Source organism: Lupinus angustifolius, unplaced genomic scaffold (genome assembly GCF_001865875.1).
Source record: "Lupinus angustifolius cultivar Tanjil unplaced genomic scaffold, LupAngTanjil_v1.0 Scaffold_1_1096, whole genome shotgun sequence".
Classification (NCBI taxonomy): Eukaryota; Viridiplantae; Streptophyta; class Magnoliopsida; order Fabales; family Fabaceae; genus Lupinus; species Lupinus angustifolius.
The window spans coordinates 166,141-188,524 of NW_017716412.1; the positions used below are offsets into that span (position 1 = coordinate 166,141).

General features: G+C 32.1%; 1 protein-coding gene across 5 annotated transcripts; it reads left to right on the plus strand.

Annotated features, from left to right (window-relative positions):
• Window positions 1-18,332: 18,332 nt before the first annotated feature.
• LOC109337107 lies at window positions 18,333-20,135 on the plus strand. Of its 5 annotated transcripts, none has more exons than XM_019573989.1 (2): window positions 18,333-18,419; window positions 19,293-20,135. In XM_019573989.1, the coding sequence occupies exon 2, from the start codon at window positions 19,332-19,334 to the stop codon at window positions 19,995-19,997; it is 666 nt and encodes a 221-aa protein (XP_019429534.1). In that variant the 5' UTR covers window positions 18,333-18,419; window positions 19,293-19,331; the 3' UTR covers window positions 19,998-20,135. The 5 variants fall into 5 exon arrangements, with proteins under 5 accessions (XP_019429534.1, XP_019429535.1, XP_019429536.1 ...); XM_019573990.1 differs by having other exon boundaries at window positions 18,342-18,418; window positions 19,311-20,135; XM_019573991.1 differs by having other exon boundaries at window positions 18,366-18,419; window positions 19,316-20,135.
• The last annotated feature ends 2,249 nt before the right edge of the window (window positions 20,136-22,384 follow it).

Below are 22,384 nucleotides of genomic sequence, written 5' to 3' on the forward strand. Positions count from 1 at the left end.
TTCCAACCACCCAAAGGCTTACCCCCAACTAGACCACATGACCATAATATTACACTCTTGCCCAATTCTACCCCCATATCACTTAAACCATACAGTTACCCACATTACCAAAAAGAGAGCATGACTACAATGACTAAGGAGATGTTACAGGAAGACATAATTGTACCTAATATAAACCCTTTCTCTTTCCCAATTTTTCTAGTTAAAAAGAAGGATGGAACTTGGTGATTTTGCATGGACTATCACACATTAAATGCATTAATATTTAAGGATCGATTCCTAATTCCAACCATTGATGAGTTGCTTGATGAACTTAGTGCTGCAACCATATTTTCTAAGATTGATTTGCAATCGGGATACCACCAGATCCGTGTGACACTAGGGGACACACACAAAACTACATTTAGAACATTTGATGGACATTATGAATTTCTAGTTATGTCATTTGGACTAACGAATGCATCATCTACATTTCAAGCAGCAATGAATGACCTCTTACGGCCACACCTACATCGGTTCACACTCGTTTTCTATGATGATATACTTGTTTATATTGCTTTGTTTAAATGATCATTTAGTTCATTTGGGCATTATATTGGACCTACTGGTTTCTAATCAATTTTATGCGAAGCTTCCCAAGTGCAGTTTTGGGGTTACCTTAGTTACCAATATCAGACACAATGTATCAAAAAATGGGGTGCAACCTGACCCCGAAAAAATTCAAGCAATGCTCGATTTGCCACGACCTCGTTTCCTCACGGTCCTAAGGGGTTTCCTAGGCCTCATGGAATTTTACCGAAAGTTTTTCCAACAATATGCTTCACTCCCTGTGCCTCTTACTGATTTACTAAGATTACAATAATTTACATGGTCTACAGAGGCTGACACAACCTTTATAATGTTGAAAAAATCGATGACAACCACTCAAGTTTTACAACTTCGGATTTTTCAGAACCATTTGTTGTTGAGAAGGATGCGTCAGTTGTGGCTATTAGAGTTGTCCTCTCCCAAAAAGGCCACCCTCTGGCTTACTTTAGTAAAAAGATGTTGAAACGGATGCAACACTCATCGACATAGGTCCGGGAAATGTTTGTGGTGACCAAATCTGTAAAAAAGTGGAGACAATACCTATTATAAAAACAATTCAATATTTACACAAATAAAAAAAGCTTACGACTCTCAATGACTCAAGGCTTTCAAACCCCGGAACAACAAAAATGGGCTACCAAATTAATACGCTTTCACTATACTATCAAGTACAAAATAGGTACCTCAAATCGGGTTACCGATAGATTATCTTGATGCTTCAGTAATGATGCTCCTATCCTTGTTGCCCTGACCTCACCGTGCCCTCAGATTCTGGATCAACTTCGAAATTTTTTTCCTCACTAGAGGGTCATGCATTTATCACCAAACAAGAATCAGATATATTTGGCAGACAACACTATCATTTATCACATGACATTCTATTCTATAAGGGGCACATTTTCATACCTGATTTGGCATATTTACGTCTCACATTGATCCGAGAGTTCCATGAAACCCCAACAGTTGGTCATTCAAGATGGAAGGCTACTTTAGCCTAACTTTCATCTTCTTGTTCTTTGCCAGGGATTGAACATCAGATTAAGACTTTTGTCTGCCAGTGTGTAATATGCCAAACAAGCAAGTACCTGCCATAGAAATATCAAGTATTGTTACAACCTATCCAAATCCCAGAAAGGGTATGGGAAGATATAACAATGAATTTCGTTACCCACTTACCAGTTTCTCAGGGTCATACTGTTATTTGGGTAATTGTTGATCGACTCACAAAATATGCCCACTTCATATCCCATCCAACCAAGTTATCAGTGGACACCTTGGTCCACCGTTTCCTCAATGAAGTTTGTCGACTTCATGGTGTCCCTCAGACTATTGTTTCTGACCAAGACTGAATCTTTATCAACAACTTCTGGAAGGAGTTTTTCAAGCTATTGGGTTCCAAACTTTGTGATAATACAAAATACCATGCCCAGTCTGATGGACAGACCGATGTGGTAAATAGAAGCTTACAGACTTATCTTCACTGTCTCACCGGCTCCCACCCCAAAAAGTGGTTTTCTTGCCTTCCATTAGCCGAGTACTGGTATAACACCAATTAGCACTCGTCTATTCAGATGTCCCCCTTTCAAGCCTTATATGATCGCTCACCGCCTAGCATCAAAGACTATCTTCTAGGCACAATGACATATTCACAGATCTGTGACATACTGTAAAGCAAAACTCAGCTTTTATAAACTCTAAAGCAACATCTAAAACATGTTCAACAAAGGATGAAAGCACAAGCAGATGGAAAAAGTGGTGATGTTACCTTCATGGTAGGGGATTGGGTCTTATTACGTCTCCAACCATGTCAGCAACACTCTGTATTTAGAAGAACCTCACAAAAACTAGCCCGCCGGTTCTTTGGACCCTTCAAGATTACTCACTGGATCAGAGAAGTCGCTTATGAACTCACTCTTCCTGAGTCCTCAGGAGTACACCTGGTGTTTCACATCTCAGCTCTTCGTTGTTTCTATGGCAAACCACCCGATTTAGTGGTCAATCTACCGAATGACCTCCTCCCTTATGAGACGGACTCGTCCCAACACGGAGAACATTTTGAGAACATGCGTGTGCCTTCGATGCAGGAAAATATTCATGTTGAACAGTCACCAAATTCGATGGGAAGAATTAGCAAGGGGTCTGTGGAAGGCGACTCCAATGATCTCCTTTCCGATGTTTATGAATTGGTTCGGTTTTTGGTGAAAGAACTTGTTTATGATGTACACTCTTTGAAGAAGGAAGAGGAAGAAGTAATGGAATTTGGAGAAGGTGATCCAAGGGAGAAGCATTCACGATTGGTGGGATTGAATGAAAAAATGAGGTGGGAAGTACAAAACAAAAGGGGGAAACAGTTCATACATTGAATGAGAGTATATGTATTGATAAATTCCCTCAGATCTAATTGTTGCATCTGGAGCATTGGATGAAACTCTCTCCCTTCCTTTAATTTTCCCACTCAACTGTCAAACCCATATTAAAGACGTTAGTCCAAGAGCCAAAACGTGTGGCAGTTGCCCACATCTCTGCACCATCCCCTCATAATTCAAATTTACATCCTACCCCTATCTCACCATCCATTAAGGCAACAATAAATTCCACTTCTGAATTACAGGATTTTCCTGACTTTTTACCGCCTACACATTGCCCACCACCCACATCTTCCAAGGAACCAGCTAGACCCTCAAACCTTATGGACAAGGTTACTTTTGAAGAGGTAGGCAATGACAGTGACCCACAAACAAATTTAATAAGCATGCACAAAAGGAACAAACAAAAGACAAAGTGACTTGCTGACTATGTTTAAATTAATTATAGTATTTTATTTTAAGTTGTTATTTTCAATTAACGACTCAAATAATAAACCATTCTCAGGACTGCTTTATCATTCACTTATGCAACTTTATAATAATCACATGTTTACCATCACATGCGTGTATATAATCCAGCTAAATAATAATCTTCATTTGAGCCGATTAATACTCGCATGAATACATATACGCACTAACATTTGATATTTATTACGAACAATTAACCAAAAATATGTCACTTTGACGACTTCTTATTTAATAGGTTCACTTAAAATGTCAAACAATTATATTTTCTAAAAAAAAAACCATTTAGTTGAGTTTGATTCAACATAACCTTAATCCAAAATATATATTATTTATATCCATATATAAATACATATATCCATTATTGCCTATTGGTAGCATTGCGTCATTCTAATCACAAGGAATGCATTTCGAATTTCAGTAATGGTCCTTTTGAATTTTCCATAAAAAAATATTGTCATTTTATACATGATTAAATATGGCAGGGCAAGTCGTCCAAATAGAAATAATGCTTCAATAATAATAATCACTTGATAATGCAATCAACCACCAACCAATGCAACAAACCATAAGTGTTACAATCATTTAAACAAACAAGTAATGTAATATATATATATATATATAATAGACTTATCACAAGATATCTAGTACAATATCAATTTATAGTCTTTGGATAGAGAAATTAATTTGTAAGTGATATTATCGATGTAATGATCAAATATTAACAATTAGTTCTATAAAAAATAGCATTTCTTTGGACCGACTATTATTTACATGAAAAATACTTTATAATTGTTTCTTATTTATCATCACATGTATGTTATTACTCAGCCAAATTGTGTCTTCTTTTGGGCTGAACACAATTCGCATAAATAATCTCATACTCATATGTTTAAACTTAATAAATTTTCACAATAGAGGTTACTTGACAAAATATTGCTTCAATTAATTCAAAATTAATTACCAGACAAAAGGAAAATAAGATGAGTCCATTATAATAAATATCATGATCTTGAAATTAAAACCTTCAGATTTGATATCTTTTATGATTCACAACTCTAATCCAATAATATAATTATAAATAAAAAAGATATATTACATATATATCAACACATAAAATGGATGCAATATTAACCAAATACAAAGTAGATCTAAAGTGAAAAACATAAAAAGATATATGCAAATCACTATAAAAAATTCCAAATCGAATATGATTATGCATATCTTAAAACATACATGTAACACTATATATATGCACTTTCACACACTAACATAGTACATAGTAAAGTATATATAATTTTAAGCATTAACCGTAACCATTATATATATATATTAACTTTAATCAGTAATTCCAGACATCACGTAAACCTCAAACTGCAAACAATTACATATGTATATATGTATATTTTAATTCACAATATATACAAGACCATGAATTCCAAATTGTATATATATAAATAAACTTACATCTTAACACATATATACCTTATACATATACTTTAACAAATTGCAAAATTGTAAAGTGACAAAAGTCAATGTCTAGCGGTAAGGCATTAGTGCACATATAATATACATATTGCATAAGAGAGTCAAAAAGTTAATGCAATGTTCATGCACAGATCTGAATATATACAACACATGTTGCAATGATTCATAATACAAATTACTCATGATTCAAATAAGTGGAAGTAGATAAAAGTTATTCTCACAATTTTCATAACCAATAGCGGAAGCATAAAAATCCCCAAATTTAAAAAATTCGGGTTCATAAAAAATTGGGAAAAAACATCTTCAATTGAGAACCATAAAATTCAGAACCTAAAGCTCTGATACTACAAGTTTGATATTTCCTAATGATTAGTGAAATACCAATTCTATAATCTTGATTCTCATGATGCTCACGTAATATAAAATAAGGATATAGAGTCATACTTGAATCTATGTTCTCTGATCTACTCCTTGATATACCTTTTGATATAGTTTTGGTATGATGATCTTCCTCAATTAAATCCTTCATTCCTTTTGAGACCTTTATTTTCTCTCTCATAGAGAGGTAAAAATTATTTGTGATTTGGTATCTTGGGGACAATAATCATTTCTTATGTGTTATCTTATAGGATTCTCATTATCTCATAGAGACCTTAAGCTCATATCCATTATCAGTTTCAAAAGTCTTTTAGGTTGTCATTAATTAGATCACTTGTTTTGTAATCTCAAATTAAATAGCCAATATAATTATATTAAATATATAATGACCACATTAATTATAAATTATGAATTTCTAACAAGTATTACTAACAAATCCTTTACGTTCTCTTCACCTGTTATTTCTAAAACAAAAATCTATGTCATTTGAGTATGATTTCTAATTATTGAAACAATATAGAAGCATCATGCATTTTATATTTATTGAAACATTACAGAAGCAATACTTCTATTCATCATAACATTACATAAACATCACTTCTATTCATTGCAACATTACACTAACCTTACTTTTTAAACACAAAAAACATAACTATTCTCGTGTCAACTATTTTGATATAACAAGAATTATTTCAACAACTTGCTCAATAAATGGAGCATATCGTGGAAGCTTGGACTTATCAAGATAAGGAGGATCATGTGGATCCTCTCCTGAAATGCAATATTCAACATTTGCTATGCCAGAAGCTGTAGAAGTTATAACACCAAAATAATCTCGTGCTTTCAAACGCTCTTGAGTATCCATAATTCCACCAAAGGAGCCACTTTCGTCACCAAAAAGATACAAACAATCCTCATAATGAGATTTTGCTTCACGATCCTTTCCACTATGTGCTATCGATGACTTGATCAATTTGATTTTTTTTGTGATATTTCCAAAAACTACCTCAACAGTGTTTTGCAAGACTTCCAAGGTCTGCTCCACCAGGCTTGGAGTTCAAAATTTTTGAACAAAATGAAGAGTTTGGGACTTTTTTGCAAATGATATTTATATCCACAACTTTTGATGCAAAGGTAGATTTAGCAAATAAAAGGAATGTTAGAAAAATGAAAGAGATTAATGATGGTCTAAGGGAGATATTAATTATTGGCTAAAAGAATAAGATGATGAAAAGACTTTCTTGAGCCAAGCAAAAAAGAAGTGACTAAAGATCACCTTGAAGAAATGGAGAATTTCTAGCCAAGTAAAAAGAAGTGGCTATGGTGAAACCAACATTAATGCACTTTTCCATTTGGCCACATAATCTTTAAGAACTTTGGCTATAAATAGGAGTGCTCCATGCCATTGTAAGACATACCAAATACTTAGCTTAGTGCATATTTTCCCTTCTTGTTCTCTTGTTCTAATTGTGTGAGAAATACTTAAGAGAAAGTGAAATTGGGTGTATTTGAGTTTTGGGAAATGAGTGAAACACTTGTAGTTCTCTTTTATCATAGTGGAATAATCCTTGTTGCTCTTTAGCTGTGGACGTAGGCAAATTGCTGAACGGCATTAAATTCTCGATGTCATTTTCTCTATTATATTTTCTCTATGGGTCTTCTGTTGTTCCAACAGGAGAAATATTATGTCATTGTATTTGAAGGAATTAGGTTAAGAAAGGGAAGTATTAATTTATTTTTGTTAAGCATGAGAGAATATATCTAAAAACAGCAGAAGACAGAACAACAAGGAGAATTCTATGAATTCTATAGATTTGATATATCCTGAGAACAGAAAAACAAACCAGTTCGGATTCATTCTGAATAATGGACCTCCAGTATACCTTTCACAAATTAACTTTGTTTGATTTTTCTGCTTTTGGTATTAGTATTTATAAATGCACTAAACATCTCATATTGCATTTGATACTAGAACTAAAGCATAATTTGAAACTTTAACTTCTTGGAATTATTATTCATAGAAACTGTTAATTTCTGAAAATAGAGATACATGTCTTGAAATTTGAATAATACATTGATAATATATAATCTGTGAAGGTTGCATATATTATGTAGGTAGGAGTTGATTGACATATTTAATTATGAAATATGCTTAGTACTTATTTTGCACGGGGAGTTAGTATTATATTTAAAGAATTACAACTTAGAAAATTCACATTCTATGTTCAGTTCCAAATCCATGATCTCGAATTCGAAATGTACTAAGTAAATTATATTTTGCATTATTTTTTTCAAATGAAATATTATTTACATTAAAATGGTTACTATTCTATAGTTATCATTTTATTTACTTTAAAATATATTTATATTTCACATAGTTCAAAATTTAATTTGATGCATTACAAAAAAAATTAATTTGATGTTGCAAAAAGATATTTATATTTACTATAAAAAATGATTGACTAATTCCAATTTATATTCAAATAGTGAAGAGTAATATCAACAAGGTGTTAGTCTAGTGTTATAAGGTCTCACTGGATTCTAAGGTCGGCAGTTCGATTCCTTAGAGCAACACTTGTTAGGAGAGACATTCATAAACTTCAAAAGAGAAATTTCATGTCATAGAGGTGAGGGGAACAAAAAATAGTCAATACAATTCTAAAACGTGGAATTGCACTTTAAAGGGTAAGAGTTAAAAATTGGGGTTTGGTAAGTTTAGTTGCCAAAAAAAAAGTTAATTCCAGAATAGCCTTGAAATTATGGTTCAGACTTCCAAAGATCAAAATTAAAATGTCAATGTTAATTTTAATTTCAAGCCCCAACTTTCAAGTCCAATTTTTTTGGTTTCCCACAGGTATCCTCTAATTGGAGGCAATCATGTCTAAGCCGGAAACATCCACAGGTACGTAGGGCTAACTCTCCCAGTGGACATTTTTTCCATCCACAAGACTCTAACCCGAATTCTTGCTTAAGGGAAATCAAACATGTACCACTTGAACCAACATCTGTCGGTAACTTTCAAATCCAATTGCAGACACCAAAAGAATAAAAACTATATATCCTCACAACAAACTACCCTAAAAAGCATTCTTCTTACTCAATCCGCATTCCTCAAAGCCCACATGATTATGACTTTCTATTTTAAAACTAAGTGTAAAATTTATACACTATCACTTTAAAGATTTATACATAATTAGTATATCATACACCATTTATTTGTATTATTTTTTCTAAAAAGTCAATAATAATTGAAAATAAATGGTGAATGATAAACTGACAGTGTATAAAACTCCTACACTGTTAGTGCATACATCTTTTTCTTTATAGTACACAATTATTACATTACTAACATAAATTATTAATCTATATTACTAATACAATATGAGAAAACATATATGTCTTGAGTGTCACTACATTATTTACCATTTTGAAACATCAATGACTCTTAAATAAAAGTAACATAAATGAATAGTTGATGATATATTGATTGTGTGCAATTTATACTCATCCAATATACATGTATGGTTATATATTTATTTTTTGTTACTAACAATGATATCCCTCACCCTTGGGTAAAAAACTAATTCTTTTTTATATACGTGGATTAAGTGGATGCCCTCCCACTAAATATTGCTTCCATAAATTGAACATTTAACCTTTTGGTCATTCTAAGGATCTAACAAGATTTTACATCACTAGATCAACATACGATTATATAGTTAGGTTACATTGAATTTGGAGCTAAGTGATTAACGAATTATTATAAAACAAAAAAGGAGATCGGGATTAAGTCATGCATCAAACTAATCATTGCTGATAAATAGCTTTTGAGAATACAAGATGAAAGAAACAAAAAGATCATGTAATTAGTACGTGCACACATTTACAATTTTTTTTCTGGATAGAAAATGCATGTTCTAGTTATACTGCTTATTAACTTGCCCAAGGGAAAAGTTCCATTCCGATGACTTATGAATTCAAAGTTTTCATCACTCTGAACACTTAAATAAAATGTTTAACACTCAAATACAAACTACTAAGGGTTAGTTTGGGAGTTGAATTTTGGAGGGGAATGAAAGGAAATAGAAGATTTGAGAGTCATCCCATTAGTGTATTTTATGGCTCTGAAGTCTTTCCTTTCTTCCCCTCCAAAATCCAACTCCCAAATAAATATTGTCCTTTCTCGCAATCGTGGTAAACACAACATAACTCCAATCACAAGTGTACAAATTAAAATCACGACTTCACAATGTAGCACAAGTTGATTTCCGTAAACTACATGTCACCTCAAAAATATCCTTTGCTAACTTCCCATCACTTTCACTCAATAAAATCGGATGAATCTACTTTTAGCACTCTCAAAGGTGCTAGTATTACTAGCATATCCTTTATGTTCTCTTCAGTGGTTATTTCTAAAACAAAAATCTATTCAGTTTTAGCATGATTTCTAATTATTGAAACATTATAGAACCATCACGTATTTCATATTTATTGAAACATTAGAGAAGCATTACTTCTATTCATCACAACATTACATAAACATCACTTCTATTCGTTGCAACATTACATAAACATCACTTTTAAAACACAAGAACATAACTACTCCAGTGTCAAATATTTCGATATAACAAGAATTATTTCAACAACTTGCTCAATAAATCGAGCATATCGTGGAAGCTTGGACTTATCAGGATAAGGAGGATCCTGTGGATCATCTCCTGAAATGCAATATTCAATATTAGCTACGACAGAAGTTGCAGACGTTATAACACCAAAATAATCTCGTGCTTCCAAACGCTTTTGAGTTTCCATAATTCCACCAAGGGAACCACGTTCTTCACTAAAAAATATCAAACAAACCTCATAATGAGATTTTGCTTCACGATCCTTTCCACTACGTGCAATCAATGACTTGATCAACTTGACTGTTTTTGTGATATTTCCAAAAGCTACCTCAACGGTATAATTTGCAAGACTTCCTAGGTCTGCACCTTTTGCTCCACCAGGCTTTGAGTTCAAAAATTTTGAACAAAACGAAGGGTTTTCGACTTCTTCGCATATGAGATTTACATCCACGATTTTTGATGCAAAGGTAGATTCAGCAAATAGAAGGAATGTTAGCAAAGTGCAAGAGATTAATGAAGGTCTAAGGGAGAAATAATAAGCCATTGTATTGGAAGGAATTAGGTTAAGAAAGGAAAGTGTTAATTTATTTTTTCTAAGCAAGAGAAAATATATATTAAGCAAGTATAAGGGTTGCCAACCCATTACAAAATGATAAAAAGGAAAACAACAGCGAAACAAACAAATGACAAATAGAAACACCAAAAAAAGAAGATCGGCAAATATCTAAAAACAACATAACCAATACCACGATATAATTTAGATGAGGTGCACTCCCAACTCATAGACAAATCCAACAAATGATATCAAAGTTGATTGTTCAATTGAGATGTGATGAACTTAATGGGGGAGTCAATCGGTAGATATGTGGTACCCACAGTTGAGAAGAAAATTCTTCCGTATCTAAAATCTCACTTTCAATATTGTGGGATGAATGAAAAAATTTATAAGTATAAAATTCCCCATAAAACATCGGTCACATATTGGTCTAATAAATATGGTCCTTTAAATATGTTTAGAGATTTGAAGTCCTTATTCAAAAAAACTCATTATGTATAGTTTATTTGGTTCTAGAATACGGTAGGGAGGAAGTTGTATATTTTATTAAAGAGTGTAATATTTATGCACTTTTAGTATAAAAGTTTGTGTATAGTTAGTATACCATCCACCATTCATTTATATTACTTTTTTTACACTATCATTGCGTACATTTTTTTCTCTTTATTAAAACGTACTGTTTGGTTGAATCTCTTGGAGAGGATGAAAAAATAAGATACTTTTCACCTCTAAACTTCGGATCTGAGAAGATTTAAGAGGGAAAGGAAAACAACTAAAACTACACTCCAAAATCACAATATTACTAACATAAATTATGCATCTATATGATTAACACAATAGACATGTATGATTACGTAGTTAGGTAACATTGAATTTGGAGCTAACTCAATAACAAATTATTAACAAACAGAAAAAGTAAATCGGGGATTAAGTAATGTATCAAATAATCAGTGCTGATAAATAGCTTTTGAGATTACAAGTTGAAAGAAACAGAAAGATCATGTAATTACTAATTGGTATCTAACACAAGGTTTCCCAGTTCTCTCCCTCAACAAATGCACTCATATACATTTTGTTTGTGTGGATAAACAATGCATGTCCTAGTTCTGCTGCTTATTAACTCGCCCAAGGCGTAAGTTTCATTTCGATGACTTATGACTTCAAAGTTTTCATCTTAAAGAACACTCAAATAAAACAATGCTTTTTGGTTGCGCATAAAATGCTTAACATTTAACACTAAAAAATAAAAACCAATAAGACTCCACCGCTTATGATACTATTACCTTAACAATCTACCAAAATGATGCCATTTCCACAAACAGGTAGCTCATTCCCCATGGCTCACAATTGTCATAAGAATATAGTGGATACATCATGTCCTTGACCAAGCCCTTTTCCTTCATGGTCATAAAGATCGTTGCATCAGTGATGTTACGAATAGGTTATTTCGAGAATCTTTGCAAACACATCATAAATATATTAATTTCACCCAATTGTGGTAAACATAACATAACCCCGATCATAACTGTGCACACAAATTAAAATCACGACTTCACAATGTAGCACAAGTTGATTTCCGTTAACTACATGACGCCTCAAAAACATCCTTTGATAACTTCCCATCACTTTCACTCAATAAAATCGGATGAATCTACTTTTAGCACTCTCAAAGGTGCTAGTATTACTAGCATATCCTTTATGTTCCCTTCACTGGTTATTTCTAAAAAAAAAATCTATTCAGTTTTAGCATGATTTCTAATTATTGAAACATTATAGAACCATCACGTATTTCATATTTATTGAAACATTAGAGAAGCATTACTTCTATTCATCACAACATTACATAAACATCACTTCTATTCGTTGCAACATTACATAAACATCACTTTTAAAACACAAGAACATAACTACTCCAGTGTCAAATATTTCGATATAACAAGAATTATTTCAACAACTTGCTCAATAAATCGAGCATATCGTGGAAGCTTGGACTTATCAGGATAAGGAGGATCCTGTGGATCATCTCCTGAAATGCAATATTCAATATTAGCTACGACAGAAGTTGCAGACGTTATAACACCAAAATAATCTCGTGCTTCCAAACGCTTTTGAGTTTCCATAATTCCACCAAGGGAACCACGTTCTTCACTAAAAAATATCAAACAAACCTCATAATGAGATTTTGCTTCACGATCCTTTCCACTACGTGCAATCAATGACTTGATCAACTTGACTGTTTTTGTGATATTTCCAAAAGCTACCTCAACGGTATAATTTGCAAGACTTCCTAGGTCTGCACCTTTTGCTCCACCAGGCTTTGAGTTCAAAAATTTTGAACAAAACGAAGGGTTTTCGACTTCTTCGCATATGAGATTTACATCCACGATTTTTGATGCAAAGGTAGATTCAGCAAATAGAAGGAATGTTAGCAAAGTGCAAGAGATTAATGAAGGTCTAAGGGAGAAATAATAAGCCATTGTATTGGAAGGAATTAGGTTAAGAAAGGAAAGTGTTAATTTATTTTTTCTAAGCAAGAGAAAATATATATTAAGCAAGTATAAGGGTTGCCAACCCATTACAAAATGATAAAAAGGAAAACAACAGCGAAACAAACAAATGACAAATAGAAACACCAAAAAAAGAAGATCGGCAAATATCTAAAAACAACATAACCAATACCACGATATAATTTAGATGAGGTGCACTCCCAACTCATAGACAAATCCAACAAATGATATCAAAGTTGATTGTTCAATTGAGATGTGATGAACTTAATGGGGGAGTCAATCGGTAGATATGTGGTACCCACAGTTGAGAAGAAAATTCTTCCGTATCTAAAATCTCACTTTCAATATTGTGGGATGAATGAAAAAATTTATAAGTATAAAATTCCCCATAAAACATCGGTCACATATTGGTCTAATAAATATGGTCCTTTAAATATGTTTAGAGATTTGAAGTCCTTATCGGATATTACTAGCATATCCGTTAACTACATGACGCCTCAAAAACATCCTTTGATAACTTCCCATCACTTTCACTCTATAAAATCGGATGAATCTACTTTTAGCACTCTCAAAGGTGCTAGTATTACTAGCATATCCTTTATGTTCTCTTCAGTGGTTATTTCTAAAACAAAAATCTATTCAGTTTTAGCATGATATCTAATTATTGAAACATTATAGAACCATCACGTATTTCATATTTATTGAAACATTAGAGAAGCATTACTTCTATTCATCACAATATTACATAAACATCAGTTCTATTCATTGCAACATTACATAAACATTAGTTCTATTCATTGCAACATTACATAAACATCACTTTTAAAACACAAGAACATAACTACTCCAGTGTCAAGTATTTCGATATAACAAGAATTATTTCAACAACTTTCTCAATAAATCGAGCATATCGTAGAAGATTTATATACAGTTATTATACCGAATTCAATTAGGAAGTTTTTTATCCAAACAACTTCTTTAGCATCTTTACTTGATGTTATATACTCTGCTTTAGTAGCTGAATCATCTATTGTCATTTGTTTGGAACTTTTCTAACTTATTGTGCCTCTATTCAAGGTGAAGACATAACCATAAACTGATTTGGCATCATCCTTATATGATTAAAAACTTGCATCGGTATAACCCTTTAACTTGAGTTTATACTCTCCATATATAAGGAACTGGTCTTTTGTTCTTCTTAAGTACTTAAGAATGGTCTTAACAACTTTCCATTATTCCTCACTTGGATTTGCTTGATATCTACTAGTTACACCTAGTGCATATGCAATATCAGGTCGTGTACAAGTCATGTTGTACATGATAGCTCCCACTGCACTAGCATATGGTACTCTATTCATGTGTTCTCTTTCCTCAGGAGTCTTAGAACAATCCTGCCTACTGAGAGTAACTCTAGATCCTATAGGTAAATAGCATCTTTTGGAGTTGTACATGTTATACCTCTTCAAGATGGTATTAATGTACAAGGATTGGGAGAACTGTTTTAGTAAAAGTTGTTTCTCCCAGATCCTTCATGGAGAACTGTTTTAGTAACCAAGTCTTTGTAGATTGCAATGCTGGAATATCATTTCCTATGAGTAATATGTCATCAACATATAGCAATCGGAAGATGATCATGCTCTCACTGACCTTTTTGTAAATACAAGGTTCTTCTTCACATCTTACAAAACCAAACATTTTGATTATGTTATTAAAGCGAATATTCCAACTTCTAGAAGCTTGTTTTAATCCATAAATGGTTAGTTGTAGCTTACAAACTTTATTATGGTCATACATAGATGTGAATCCTTAGGGTTGTGTCATATACACATCCTCTTTCAACTCTCCATTAAGAAAAGTTGTTTTCACATCCATCTGTCATATTTCATAATCATTGTATGTTGCTATAGAAGTAGAATCTGAATTGATATATGTCTCATCATAACCTATTCCTTCTTTTTGACGATATCCCTTAGCAACAAGGCGAGCTTTACAAGTCTCAACCTTTCCATCTGCTCCAATATTTTTCTTGTAAACCCATTTACAACCAATTGGTTTTGTGTCCTTTGAAGCCTCAACTAAAGTCCATACTTTGTTGGTCTTCATGGATTCCATTTCAGATTCCATGGCTTCTTGCCACTTCTCATGGTCCAAGCTTTGCATGGCCTCTTGATAACATTCGGGGTCATCATCAATATGATAATCCTCATATTCTATTGTATCTTGTACCATCAAGTTTAATCTATCTGGTGCATGATGTGACCTCGTAGATCTTATACGAGGCATGTGTGCATCTGAATCCCCTTGTTTTAGATTCATTGGTTGTTCCATTTGTTCCTGAATTGGTTTAGTAACATGTTCCTAAACTGTAATTGGGTATTAAACCGCACCATTTGACGGTGGTAACCTTTATGTTGGACTTAAAACATCTAAGCAAGCTTGCTCAAGTTCCATATCATGTTCTTGAGGATTAAATGTTTCATTGGTTTGTTGATCTTCATCAAGCATTATTTCATTACAGTGAATTTCTTCTGCAACAAATTCTTTTTCTAAAAAAGTTCCTCCTCTTGCCACAAACACTTTATGGTCAAAAGGGTGGTAGAAATAATATCTCATTGTTTCCTTAGGATACCTAATGAATCTACACTTGTCAGACCTTGCTTCAAGTTTATTCGTTTGTAATCTCTTAACCTAGGTTGGGCATCCCCAAACTTTAATGTGTTTAAGGCTTGGTTTGCGCTCTTTCCATATCTCATATGGCGTTGTAGAGACAGATTTTATGGGAACTTTATTTAACAAATAATTTACCGCTTCCAAAGCATATCCCCATAAGCTTATTGGAAGATCACTGAACCACATCATGGATCTAACCATATCTAATAAGGTTTGATTTCTTCTTTCAGATGCACCATTATGCTATGGCATACTTGGAGGTGTCCATTGTGAGAGAATTCCATTCTCTTTCAAATAATCAAGAAAATCGGCATTAAGATATTTTCATCCTCTGTCAGATTTTAGCATCTTGATACTTTTACCAGTTTGTTTTTCCACTTCACTTTGAAATCTTTTGAACATTTCAAACGATTTAGATTTATGTTTCATGAGATATAAAAAATCATATCACGAAACATCATTAGTGAATGTAATAAAATAGGTGAAGGTTTAGTAAGCGTGTTTCTAACATGCACAGTGGAAAGTCATGGATCTATTTGTGTTAAAATATGCATAACAGGTAACATTGAGACAAAAAAAACTTTTACATAAAATACCTCAGGAGACTTTGATTGCTTTAGAAAAGATTCTCCTTCAAAAGTATGAAGGTCCTACACGTGTATCCACGCCGAGACCAATCCTTGTTGTATCAATACTTAATCTGTGGAGCAAAAATTCAACTCAAAATAGAATTATAATATTTCAAACAAAACTAAAATAAAATAATTGAAAGAAAACAAGTTTTCTCTTCTTAGTGTATTGCATTTGTAACTTACTCTAGGTTCTAAATTATGTGAGTTGTTTTATAAAATATAAAAACAAAACCCACTTCAATCCATTTAGTGTCAATGAACAATCATTTAGTGTCAATTAACAACTCATCAATTTAGTAAAACGTTTTGCTTTTTGTTTTCAAAACTGGCTATCATTTTTAAACATTTGAAATATTACAATTAAGTCTCACTTAATTATATTAAAGATGACTAAGTAATATTATTTGTATTTTTGGTGCTTGGAAAAAATATAATAATATTACACTTAAAAGTAAATATACAAAATTAAACTATTTAATTTAATTAATAATATTTTCTCGTCAAACATAAATCTGAACACTCGTTAGTGTATGACTCTGTAGGTTCATTACTAAACCTGTAGTAAATTAACTCATTAATTTACTGATCAAGGTTGGCATCTAGCAACACTTCTTAACGACCGGATAGAAATGAAGTAATATTTTTTACTTTAGAACCATTAGAAGATTAATGTAATATTTCCTTCCATCTTTAGAACTTTATGTTAACTCTAGAATATGGTATAATTGTCAAATTCTAATAAGTTAACTTGTAGTGAATGACTTAAAAAACTTTTTTCTTCATTCATTCAATCTCCATTGGCCAATGTCTTTATTTCTATGGAGTTCAAACTCATTATCATGAGTTGGTGGATTCTTTCTTGATTAATCATTAATCCTACAAGGATTTAATTATACCTAATAATTATTCAACTAATATCATAAAGCATTAGGTGTCCGATATCAAAATATAATAAATAACTTGTTAATTACTATGGTAATCTCAAGTCTAAGAAAAATATATATATTTCTTCATAAGAATATCATATTGACAATTCAAAGATAATATATTAACCATTCAGAATTCTCCTTTGAGTTAGTTCAATGGTTATATCTTTATAAGCATTATTTATATGTGTAATTTAATAAATAAGATCTATTAATCTTTATCTAATAAAAATCATTACACAAATAATGATCTATCTCGATTAATAGTGTCTTAAGTTCAATAATCCCATGATCAAGAACAATTTAGATTAAAATTATAAAAGATTTATTTCTCATTATTATAATCTTTATTATAATAATAAGTCTTTAATTTTAATCAATGACATTTCATATTAATTATTTTGACAAATAATGAATATGATATTAAGATAATAATATATATAACTTTATTATTATGAATATGACAAATTGATTGTTTAGTATATATTATATCCCAACAAAAACAATTAAACAATTTGTTAATTTTCTCCACTAACTGCCTTCTTAACCAAGAGCAAAGGAGGGATTTTATGGGGATGGGTGAACTCGTCTAACATCTCAACATTTTCCCATCAACTATATAAGTAATCCTAAAACAAGCAAACATGTAGTTTAATCAAAAAAGTAAAAACTGTTTGTATAAATTTATTTATAGGAGCATGACATATACAACATTTTTTAACACAAAACCACACCTATTTTTTGTGACAAATATTTTGATATACTTCATACATTCCAAAACTTTTGATGTCTAAGATTACACACATTTTTTAAGAAGTCGATAAATTATTTAAAATTTGAATGTAGTTTGACTTAAATATATAACAAACTTAATAGATAATAAACCTAAGGTATTTTGAAACTTTGTATTTGATTATAATAAGAGTTAAGTCTCATTGGTGGGTAAATTAATAAAACACCATTTATTATATTTTGGAAAACTTTACAGACTTGTTTGTTTATCTATTGATAATTTAAAATTATATTTATGGAAATAACAAACAAATAAAATGTAAGTAAGAAAAAATAGTTTATTATAAAAGGGTTTAGGAAGGGTTTATGCAATTTTCTCTAATAAAATTAAAAAGCACCCCTAGGCCCAAGAAAGCTTGTTTTCCACATTGAGTCACCTCTCATTCTCTTAGCAGCTGCCTCTCTATCACACTTCTTCCGCCGCAGGTATTCATTCTTCTTATCATATTCTCTTTTTTCATCTCTTCCTTTTCTATCTATCTATCTACTTTATCACTCTATCTTGGAACCCTAGATTCCATTGCTTTGTGTTAACCTAGGGTTTATATATATATATATCTTTAGTTTAGTTGGAGTGTAATCCTTGAAAGAAAGAAGAAAAAACTCAGAGCTGAATTTGAAGTAAATTAGAGTTATCCCCTTATTCTTTCTGCAACATATGACTCCTAGCAAATATTCCAACCTTATTTATGAATTTGCTTTGCTAGATTTTGGTACTCTTTAGAGAGTTTCAACGATTATCTGGTGTCCTCGTTTTTGAGTTGAACGAGACTTCCTCCTAGTGAGTCTGAGATGATAGATGTACACAGTTTTAAAGGTGCGAGCCAAGATACAGTTTTCGGGATTTGATTCATGACATACTGGGAGCGACACTTGTTGGGAGAGACACACCTACGAACCCGAAAGGATTAGTTCTTTACACAAATGGTGAGGAGATACCTTGATAGTACCAAAAAAGATTCATTCTATATACTCAACATATTAATGTATGTATAAATGCATATATTACAATTTTAAAATGACAATTTATCTAAGGAATTTGAGAGGGGATAACCATGGTTTCAGTGGGAAAAAACTATATCTGCATATACTGAACCCCTCATTTTGTGTTTCATGTTTTGTTTTTTATTTAAGTTGTTTGGTTGGAAAGGATGGATTTTTCAGTTGTTTATGGATTGCCTTAGTGGTGAACTTAGCCAAATGCTATATGTGAATCATAAAGTTGTAATTTTGAGTTGTTCTTAAGTTGATGGTATAGTAGCAATGTACCCTTCTAACAATCTCTCATTTTTTATATAGTTCTTGACTTTATATGTGTGAAGGCCAAGGGAGAGGAAGATGAAGACAGTTTCTGGAAATAGTGTTTCATCGAAACAAATATCACTTTCGAAAGCAGCAAAAATTCTCTCAAAGTTTGTTTCTGCTGATAATGGTGCATCACAGGTCACCAGTGCATATCTACATCGGGCCTCTGATGCTTTCAATGAGCTGAAGCACCTCCATAAAGAGCTTAATTCGCCACAGTCCCATAAAAAGCACAAAAGGATCCATGATGACAGTGGGAATGTAGTGGTAAATTATGTTCACAGCTTTGAGATTAATCTCGAGCTGAATCATGAGCGACAGTTTGACAATGAGAATGGTGAAAAATCAATTCAGACTGTAGCTAAATTCAGTGAAGAATTTATTGGTTCTAATGGATATGATGAAGGAAACGGTAGAAGTGAGAAGAATAAGAAGAATAAAAAGAAGCACCATGTTGAGTCAAGACGTGACGGAGACAGCAGAGTTAATTATGAAGAGAGGGAAGGTGAGGGAAAGCTACCTACAAGTTTAGGTCGAGAACAGAGCCATGAAAACACCGTTGCAACGGAGAAAGGAAAGAAACAAAAAAAGGAGAAAAAGAAGGACAAAGAAGGTAACGGAGAACTATCTAACAATGTTGAAGATAATGAGGGCATGTCTAAGAAGAAAATGAAAAGGAAACATGATGATGATTTTTAATTTGAGATGTTCTATAGATTCAATTGATGTTTAATGTATTTGAATATTGTTGGGGAATATGTACTCATAGGATTGCTTACAGTGGAGCATCAGTTTTTTGAACTATCTTATAACATCATAGGAACATTCTTCTTGATTTATTTCCTACATATTTCTTTTGTAAACTTCTGTGTGGTGTTATTAGCCTTACTTCTTAGGAGAGGCTGCATGCAATTTCTATTTATTGCAATCACAAGCTGTTGGTGATACTAAATCTATTGTGTATATTTGCATGAAGCAATTTACTAATCTTGGTGTTATTTATTCAGTTTTGGAGAACTGTAAAAACTAAATTGTCAGGTTATGGTTGTGTAAGGCATGAAATATCTTGTACTTTGGGTTAGTTGCTTCTTTTAAGTTGTTAATTTGAAGGAACCGTCTTGTTATAGCCCAATTGCAATGTGGTATTTTGTTAAGAAATATTATTAGAAAATGGGCAAAAAAGTCAGACAAAAAAAGGTAATGTAACAAAGCATGACAAACACTATGAAACATATCTTACAATGATCTTGAAGTCCTTCCATTTATTTCCTTTCATAACCCAACTTATAAACATATCCAAAAAGTTGATGTGTTTTACACTAGAGTAGCCAAAAAAGTAATCATATCCTGTCTCAAACATGACCCATAGGAGTAAAAAGATAGTTGAAAATTCAACTCTTCATTTCCAACCACAAAAATGTTCCTCATGACACGTTACTTTTTCAACCAAAATTCTCCCTCCAAAATATATGTTCATATTATTATCATCTTGCATCTTCCTTTTTTATATATTGTATATTTTAATAATTTAATGCTAATAATTGATTGATCCATTTGTTTTTTAAATTATACCTTATATTAAATGGGATTTGAATCTCCTTTCACATATCATTTACTTCTCTCCATATTTGTTTCATGATTTCATCTTCTTCTTCTATCCTCCTCTTCCATTTTTTAAGTTAGGAAGGTTGGCTTTAACAAATTAGGGAATGATTAAACAGGACACATGTCATGATTTTAATAGTAGTTTGGGGAGATAACTTATATCTTTATATCAGGAGATATTTTATTCTTTTATATATATATATTTAATAAGATTAATACTTATATGATTTTAAACATAGATCAAAATCAATCAATCTTGTCATCAAATGTATAGATAATATATGTGTTTTTAGTCATACGACAAAAAATATCGTCTCATGCATATGCAGTCATAACTTAGATAAAAAGATAGGTCATTAACCTCTGTATTATGCATATTGATGAGAAATGGAAATAAAGAGTGGTTCTTTAGAATAAGGCCAACTAACAGTGGTCTTATGAAAAAGTGGGGTCTTATTAACCCAAATATGCCTTTTCAAAAGTTAATATGAGAAACATCCCTTGAATTTAAGGAATAATAAGAGGTAAAGGAAGGTACTTTAACAACTTTATCTGAAGATAATATGAGGTGAGTCACAAGAGAATGAATGGTCTAGGAAACTTCATTCATTCAAAAGCAATGGGCTCTCCATCAATTGCATAGAAAAGATCAGTTATGGAGGCCATAAAGGGGTTTGCTAGAAGAATCTGTTATGGTTCTATGTGGTTGGATGTTTCAAAATTTCCTTCAGTCCATGAGTTTCTTTACTTAATAAGTTAATATATTAAGTAACTTTTTCTCTTTTGTACTGTAATCATAATGACGTAATACTGTCAATAATTTATACTTAGTCAAGATGAATAGTGGATAATATAGTGAAAGTGTATAAAACTGCTATAGTGTCAGTATATACATTTTTTTTCTCTCTAGTCATCAAATATTAGAGCATAATATTTATTGAACATAAGAGTTGGGCATGGAGCTACCCTCAAATGTATATATTTGTTTAACGTATGATATGGTTTGGTGGATCTGAGTTACCCAAAAGATGCAGAGAAGCATTTACTTGCAGCCCAATTTGGTTTGACAAGAAGCCATGTACTTACTACTCTTACTTTTTTTTTGGTTACAACTTATTATTACTACATCCTTGCTAGTTGTTTGGGGTTTTTACTGAAAAATATAAATTTTAAAGTAACCATAGCTACCTCAATCTCAAAGGAAAAACCACCCTTGCTGCTACTGAAACGTATCCTTTAACTTTAAAGTAACATCTTATTATTCAACACTGTGCTTTGATATCTGTATATGGAAACCTATGACTGAGGAAATGTATGCTGAGATGGATAGAAGGCATGTTGAAATGAAGAAGAAATGATTGCAACCATAGAATCAATATAAGCATGATGAGCAATTAAATGTTTAATATCAATTGATGGTGAAAAGTAGATTAACAGAATGATGGGGCTTTTTTTTTGGTTCAAGTAGGTAATAACACAAC

What these genes read in the sequence shown, in the direction of transcription:
- LOC109337107 (XM_019573989.1), top strand. Translation starts at nt 19,332, where the DNA reads ATGAAGACAGTTTCTGGAAATAGTGTTTCATCGAAACAAATATCACTT.